The sequence below is a fragment of the Bison bison genome, unplaced genomic scaffold (assembly GCF_000754665.1).
Source record: "Bison bison bison isolate TAMUID 2011002044 unplaced genomic scaffold, Bison_UMD1.0 scf7180017864304, whole genome shotgun sequence".
Classification (NCBI taxonomy): Eukaryota; Metazoa; Chordata; class Mammalia; order Artiodactyla; family Bovidae; genus Bison; species Bison bison.
Window position 1 is genome coordinate 13,082,579 of NW_011494876.1, and position 8,498 is coordinate 13,091,076.

General features: G+C 50.8%; 1 protein-coding gene across 1 annotated transcript in view; it reads left to right on the forward strand.

Moving 5' to 3' along the window:
• Positions 1-4,842: 4,842 nt before the first annotated feature.
• The window catches only part of TKT (transketolase), a 23,912-nt gene continuing 20,256 nt past the window's right edge, over positions 4,843-8,498 (forward strand). Inside the window, exon 1 of the mRNA XM_010851683.1 lies at positions 4,843-5,092. Coding sequence (XP_010849985.1) covers positions 4,986-5,092 — 107 coding nt within the window. The 5' untranslated portion in view covers positions 4,843-4,985. The remainder of the gene's footprint in view (positions 5,093-8,498) is intronic.

An 8,498-nucleotide genomic window follows, 5' to 3' on the forward strand; every position in this document is an offset into this window, starting at 1 on the left:
AAAAAAAAAAAGGAGAGGGGGATTTATTAAAGCTCGGTTCTTCATCAACCTACACTCCTGTTAGAAAGTGTCCGAGAATGGGCCCTCTGCAGGGCGTTAGGGAGCACCAGGCTGGACTCAGAAACACACACTCACACAGGAATCACCTCAGGCCCCCACGGGCCTTCAGTCCTGGATGTGAATCAAAGAAAGTGTCCTGAAGACCCGGGCTGGCTTGTTGGCTCCACTGCAAGCTCAGTGCTGGCTTGGGCCCCCACTGCCAGCCCAGGCCTGCCCCAGGAGCATGCACATAGACCAGAGCTGCCAAAGTGATGCCCAGTGCTGTCACTCAGGAACACAGCTGCTCAGGGCCCGTTCACGCCTCATTGGTGTCCACTCAGGGGACATGCAGGAGCACATCAGGATAGCTTTGCCCTGTCTTTCATGCAGACAGCTGGGCAAGGGCAGGAGAGGCCCCCACTGGTGAGCACCCCCACCGCCTGGAGGTTTGCTCCCAACTCAAAAACATCTAGGGCAATGGCTTGGCTTATGAAACACAGAAGCAGCTTTACATAATCACAAGAAATGATGAGAAAAAGTACGTTCATAAAAGTGCATCTCCCAATCGACAGTAATTTTTTCAAGACAGAATTTGGTTTTGCTGGCTGGTTTTTTTTTTGGGGGGGGCGGTTTTTTTGGGGAGAGGATTATAAAAGTCAACAGTGTTCACTAACACTAAATTCCAAGCAAAGAAAAATTCATAGAAACCAAATACTCTTGTTGAAATGAAGAGAAAAATTAACCAGTGGGTTTTTCTGGCAGATTTATGGCTGCAGGATAATTATCCATCTTCCACAGGTGGAAATTATAGCTTTTACCATAAGGTCCCAATTCCTCCAAAGTCCCCTGTGACTTGTAGTGCATCCTTGCAGCCTCTGCTTTGCCCAGGCACACTTATGAACATGCGTGTGCATAAGAACAGATGCATGCGTGTGCACGCTTTCGTTTATTTTTGACAGAAATAGGATCACACTCTACAGGCTGTTCTGTACCTTGCTTTACTCTGTTTACAACATGGCACAGACATCTCCCCACCATAGCTGATCTTTCAGTGCTTCACTCAGCCCATGGGGCAACCAGCAAGGCACTGGCCTCAGATCTCCCTGGTGTTTTCCTTTGGAGAGTTCGCAGAACACCAAAACAGAACTGCCTGAGGGTCTTCATAGAAATGCAGAGTCCTAGGCCCTGCCCCATAGGGCTTCCCTGGTGGCTCAGTGGTGTTTCAGTCCCTGGGTTGGGAAGATCCCCCGGAGAAAGAAATGCAACCAATCCCAGTATACTGGCCAAGGTAATCCCATGGACAGAGGAACCTGGTGGGCTGGTCCATAGTGTCGTAAAGAGTCAGACTCGACTTAGTGACTAAATAACAACAGCAAGCAATCCCTCACCAGAGATTCTGATTCTGAAGGTTAGATGTGACCAGGGATTTGTATGTAGAATGACTGCTTCAGGAAGGCACAGAGCGTACAGAGGTTTCAAAGCTATGTCCTTTCTTATCAGACTGAGGGCAGAGCCACATGTCTGGTCTCTGATGTGGCATACCCTTGGGGCTATCTCACTCTGATCTAGCCTGCAGCCTTTGCCAGCTTTGGGGCCAACCTTGGGTGGGCAGGCCTCCGTGGTTTGGGTCAGCAGGAGCCAAGGGCCATGGGATGCACTTGGCTTAGAGTCTGGCTGGGCATCTGGGCACCAGGCCAGCAGAGGAACAGCTGAGGAGCAACTGAGGTGGGGTGCAAGACTCACTCACACTCAGTCCATTGTTCCTCATGACCCAGAGCTCTGAGTGTGGGTCATGCAAAAGACAAGAGGGCCCAGGTGAGCAAGGCCTGGCCCCTTGCCTCCCGCAGATCTGATACAGCCTCATCCTCAGCCACTGATTTAAAGGGATCCCTTTGTCCTCGGTAATGTAAAATGGAGCTTCTTCCTGTACAAGACATAGTAGAGTATCCACCTCCTGGGGCAAGTGAGGTGGGTGGACTCCACCCACAGAATCTGTGATAACTGTCTCCTTCCTACTCCCATTCTGGGGACCCTCATACCCCTAGGGCTCAGGGGACCTGGTAAGAGCAGAGGTGAGTGCTCCTGTACCTACACCCTGTAGGTGCTGGGATCAAAGCCAGTGATCTCTCTCAGAGTCAGCCGTGTTATTAGGTCCTAATAACTTGTGAAGGGCTTGCCTCTAGTAATTTCTCAGTTAACACTGCTGCTGCTGCTAAGTCACTTCAGTCGTGTCCGACTCTTTACGACCTCATGGACTGCAGCCTACCAGGCTCCTCCGTCCATGGGATTTTCCAGGCAAGAGTACTGGAGTGGGTTGCCATCGCCCTCTCCATTAACACTAGCTAATACTATTATTACTAGTGCTAAGTCACTTCAGTTGTGTCTGACTCTTTGTGACCCAGCAGACAGCAGCCTGCCAGGCTCCTCTGTCCATGGGATTCTCCAGGCAAGAATACTGGAGTGGATTGCCATTTCCTACTTCAGGGGATCTGCCCAACCCAGGGATCGAATCAGCTACATTTTCGTCTTCTGATTGTCAGGCGGGTACTTTCAGTTCAGTTCAGTCGCTCAGTCGTGTCCGACTCTTTGCAACACCATGAATCATAGCACGCCAGGCCTCCCTGTCCATCACCAACTCCCGGAGTTCACTCAAACTCATGTCCATCTAGTCAGTCCCATGCCATCCAGCCATCTCATCCTCTGTCGTCCCCTTCTCCTCCTGCCCCCAATCCCTCCCAGCATCAGAGTCTTTTCCAATGAGTCAGCTGTTCGCATGAAGTGGCCAAAGTATTGGAGTTTCAGCTTCAGCATCATTCCCTCCAAGGAAATCCCAGGGCTGATCTCCTTCAGAATGGACTGGTTGGATCTCCTTGCAGTCCAAGGGACTCTCAAGAGTCTTCTCCAACACCACAACTCAAAAGCATCAATTCTTCAGCGCTCAGCCTTCTTCACAGTCCAACTCTCACATCCATGCATGACCACAGGAAAAACCATAGCCTTGACTAGACGGACCTTTGTTGGCAAGTAATGTCTCTGCTTTTGAATATGCTATCTAGGTTGGTCATAACTTTCCTTCCAAGTAGTAAGCGTCTTTTAATTTCATGGCTGCAGTCACCATCTGCAGTGATTTTGGAGCCCCAGAAAAGAAAGTCTGACACTGTTTCCACTGTTTCCCCATCTATTTCCCATGAAGTGATGGGACCGGATGCCATGATCTTCGTTTTCTGAATGATTGACTCCAGCTTGTGCTTCTTCCAGTCCAGCGTTTCTCATGATGTACTCTGCATATATATAAGTTAAATAAGCAGGGAGACAATATACAGCCTTGACGTACTCCTTTTCCTATTTGGAACCAGTCTGTTGTTCATGTCCAGTTCTAACTCTTGCTTCCTGACCTGCATTCAGATTTCTCAAGAGGCAGGTCAGGTGGTCTGATATTCCCATCTCTTTCAGAATTTTCCGCAGTTTCTTGTGATCCACACAGTCAAAGGCTTTGGCATAGTCAATAAAGTAGAAATAGATGTTTTTCTGGAACTCTCTTGCTTTTTTCATGATCCAGCAGATGTTGGCAATTTGATCTCTGGTTCCTCTGCCTTTTCTAAAACCAGCTTGAACATCAGGAAGTTCATGGTTCACGTATTGCTGAAGCCTGGCTTAGAGAGTTTTGAACATTACTTTACTAGCGTGTGAGATGAGTGCAATTGTGTGGTAGTTTGAGCATTCTTTGGCATTGCCTTTCTTTGGGATTGGAATGAAAACTGACCTTTTCCAGTCCTGTGGCCACTGCTGAGTTTTCCAATTTGTTGGCATATTGAGTGCAGCACTTTCACAGCCTCATCTTTCAGGATTTGAAATAGCTCAACTGGAATTCCATCACCTCCACTAGCTTTGTTCGTAGTGATGCTCTCTAAGGCCCACTTCACTTCACATTCCAGGATGTCTGGCTCTAGGTCAGTGATCACACCATTGTGATTATCTGGGCCGTGAAGATCTTTTTTGTACAGTTCTTCTGTGTATTCTTGCCACCTCTTCTTAATATCTTCTGCTTCTGTTAGGTCCATGCCATTTCTGTCCTTTATCGAGCCCATCTTTGCATGAAATGTTCCCTTGGTATCTCTAATTTTCTTGAAGAAATCTCTAGTCTTTCCCATTCTGTTGTTTTCCTCTATTTCTTTGCATTGACCGCTGAGGAAGGCTTTCTTATCTCTTCTTGCTATTACCACTATTATGTAATCTCATTTTCATAGTCCTCACCACCCTTGAGGCTCATGCCCTGGGCTCTCTCTCTGGGGCTAGGGCTTGAGGATGGGGCACTTTTGCTAGTACTGAGCCCAGAACCCAACAGCCCTGTGACTTTAATTGACCTTGCCAGTTTCAATTTGCTCATTTTTAAAAACGGGATTACCAGTGAAACCTCCCCTGTCAGTTTCGCTCAGGGCTATTATGGGGAGGGAGGAGATCTGTCTGCAGGGAGGATTCGAATCCACAGGAGAATTCTGGACCGGGCCTAGAACCTGGAGTTATGATCACATTATTTGTGTGTGTGGTTAATCCCGGCAGGGCAGTGCCGCTTGACTCAGGAGCCTGGCAGCTCGAAGCTGCCCCGCAGATTTCGGGGAGAAGGAAAGAGGAACCGAGAGGCGAGGCGGGTGGACAGCATCCGGTCGGATCGCTAGACGCTCAGGCTCCCGGCGGCCTCAGTTTCCCTATCAGCGCTGGAGGGCTGGGCGGAGCTGCCTGCGCAGGTCCGGGGGCGGGGCAGGGCGCTGGGGCGGGGCAACCTGGGGTGACGCCGGCGCCCCGCCCCGCGGGCGGCTCCGGGGATTCTTAACGCGCCGGCGAGCGGCCTCAGGCCTCCGCCGCTGCTTGCATCTCCGCAGCCCTACGTCTTAGCTTTCCCGTCTGCGTCCTCTGCCTCGCCACCCGCCCGTTCGCCTGGCTGCGCCATGGAGGCCTACCATAAGCCTGATCAGCAGAAGCTGCAGGCCCTGAAGGACACGGCCAACCGCCTGCGTATCAGCTCCATCCAAGCCACCACGGCGGCCGGATCGGGGTGAGTTGGGACGCTGGGCGGCGGCGCCGGCGTGCGGGCACGTCGGCTCCGTGTGGCGCTGCACAGTGCCACCACGGAGGAGGCGCCAGGGCTGGGGGTGGGGGGCGCGGTCTCATGGTGGAGTGCGCGCCTGGGAGGTTCTGACCGGAGGATCCGACCGGAGGATCCTTCCTCCGCGCCGGTCCTCCGCCTGGCTTCCGTCCGCTGGGGCCCGGCTCTCTGAGCGCCTTAGGCCGGCTCGGCCCCTCCTTCCACTCCGCTCTAAGGCGCAAGAGACGCGGCTCGGCACTGCGGAAACCTCTCGGCCGCCGTGCCCGGAGAGCCACCATTAGCGCGCTCTCGCCGAGAGCCAGGCCCTGTGCTTGGGATCTGCACACGCGGCCCCTGGACCCTTTACCCCCTGGTAATTGATAACCTTCCACCCACACGTGAGGAAACCGAGGCTCCGAGTTTGTCAATTGGCCGGGATCGGGCGCAGCGAGAGCTGGAATTTGAACCGGCTCTGCCCGAGACGAGAGCGCCTGTTTTAATACCTCATCTTGCTGGGAAGCCTGGGGCCCTACCCTTGTCCCTACCTCAAACTACCCGTCCCTGTTGCCACCTCACATTCCTGTTAAGAATCAAATTCCTAAAAAAAAAAAAAAAGAATCAAATTCCTGCCACCTTGGGTTTGGAGCGAGAGTGCTGCGACTCCAGGGGAGTAAGGGTGAGGAGGGAGGTGGCCACGTGGATGCAGAGCCGTTGCATACCTTGTGAACTGAAGGTCTTAAGTGAGATCTCCTCTGGGGCGGGGACAGGAGGAGGGGATGGGCTGGAGGAAGGGAGGTTTGAAAGGCTTAGAGAACCGAGAACCAAGTCTCAGGGCTTGCGGTGAACATGCAGGGCCAGCCTCCACATGCATTTTCCCCAAGACAGGCCCATCCCCCAACGCTCTTTCCCGCCAGCCCTTGTGGCTCAGAGGCGGAGAAAGGCTGCTGTCCATCTCAGGGAGCCTTCTCTGAAGGTGGCCAGTTGGCAGGGACAGTAATGATAATCGGTCACTGTGTAGCTGGAGGCGTCCGCTGGGGTACTTAAGAAAGTCAACCAGTGAGTCACTTCAGAGCCTGTTTCCTCCTCCGTAAAATGGGAACAATAGTAGCTCCTACACAACTCTGTGGTTTCCAGGATTCCAGCCCTTTTGGGGCTTGGGACCAGGCTGCCCAGACAGCATTTCATGATTGGTTCATGAAATAATTTTGAAGTCTGGGTGGGGGATGGTTTCCAGGGACCTTCCCAGACTAAGTCTGTAGAACAAAGACAAGATTCTACCTTCTGGCTAATTTCATACAGGATATATATATTTTTTAATTGAAGGATAATTGCTTTACAAAATTTTGTTCTCTATCAAGCCTCAACATAAATCAGCCATCAGTTCAGTTGCTCAGTTGTGTCTGACTCTCTGTGACCCCATTACCACGGCACACCAGGCCTCCCTGTCCATCACCAACTCCGGGGGTTTACCCAAACTCATGTCCATTGAGTCGGTGATGCCATCCAACCATCTCATCCTCTGTCATCCCCTTCTCCTCCTGCCCTCAGTCCTTCCCAGCACCAGGGTCTTTTCAAATGAGTCAGCTCTTTGCATCAGGTGGCCAAAGTATTGGAGTTTCAGCTTTAGCATCAGTCCTTCCAATGAACACCCAGGACTGATCTCCTTTAGGATGGACTGGTTGGATCTCCTTGCAGTCCAAGGGACTCTCAAGAGTCTTCTCCAAGACCACAGTTCAACAAAAGCATCGATTCTTTGGCGCTCAGCTTTCTTTATAGTCCAACTCTCACATCCATACATGACCAATGGAAAAACCATAGCCTTGACTAGACGGACCTTTGTTGACAAAGCAACGTCTCTGCTTTTTAATACGCTATCTAGGTTGGTCATAACTTTCCTTCCAAGGAGTAAGCGTCTTTTAATTTCATGGCTGCAATCACCATCTGCAGTGATTTTGGAACCCAGAAAAATAAAGTCAGCCACTGTTTCCACTGTTTCCCCATCTATTTGCATTGAAGTGATGGGACCCGATGCCATAGGTATACATATATCCCTTCCTGTTTGACCCTCCCTCCCATCTGCCTCCCCATCCCACCCCTCTAGGTTGATACAGAGCCCCTGTTTGAGTTTCCTGAGCTATACAGGAAATTCCCATTGGCTATCTACTTTACATGTGGTAATGTAAGTTTCCATGTTACTCTTTCCATACATCTCACCCTCTCCTAGGAAGTGTTTTTAGTGAGTAAATCCTAAACTCCAGTGAGGGGCTCATGTTACCAGGAAGACTTCTTGGACAGGTTGGAAGCACCAGGCCAGAGAATGGAGAGAAACTGGAAAGGGTGGAGACCAGGCTCAGTGATGGGCATCTCAGGCATTTGAAGCTACTTGCAAAGAAATGAAACAAATATTTACAACTTGAGGTGGGGGGCTCCCAAAGGGAGAGGGTGTGTCTAGTGGGACTCCTGCCTGGGTCTTTGTTAGATAGTTAAACTCTGATTTCTACAAGGAAAAGATAACTGGATTTGGCAACTGAGTTACAGGCAGGTTTATATTGTAATGCCTGAAGGAGGAACTCACTGAACTCAAAGTGTCCATTTACAAAGAGAAAAAAAGTGAAAGATACAGTGATTCCTGGGAGTTGTGAGCAAGCCTAAAAGATTCAGGAAAGAAGTACTTAGAGAAACATGCCTCAAGACAAAAAAAAAAAAAGAAATACTTAGAAAACTGAATTTTCAGAAGGAAGTAACATTACTATGTAACCTCTGTCAAAAGAGATTTTGAAAGGCATGTGCCAAGAGTTGTGTGTGCAAAAAAAAAAAAAAAAAAACCCCAATAAAGGAAGCCTTGAACAGGCCTCCAAGATGTTTGTTTTGAGGCAGTTCCTCATGAGTGGATGAGCTTTGCAAAGTGAAGGTGCAGCTTTGAGGCCTTGCTGCTGCTGCTAAGTCGCTTTAGTCGTGTCCGACTCTGTGCAACCTCATAGACGGCAGCCCACCAGGCTCCCCCATCCCTGGGCGCTGTGCAGTCATGGTCAAGGTGACCATCCTGCCAGGCTGTCTCCTTCCTAGGGAAGTTTACATCCCTGGTGATGCAAACAGCACTCTGACCAAAAGTCTTTTCATGGTCACTGCACATGCTGGATTGATAGTGGGTCAGTGAGGACCATGGGGTCCTGATATCTTGGTAGCTTTCCCCTTTGTCTGCCATCACTGGGCAAGTGACAGTGAACCTCCCCAGGCCTGGTAAGTGTGGACACTGGCCTCTGTGTCGTGGAGCTGAGGGACGGCCTGCATAGAGGACTCATTGTGCAGCAGCCAAGGCTGCTCCAGGTCACCTCGCTCTCCCTCCATGTGCTGCAGGAGCTGTGGCAGGCGCGGG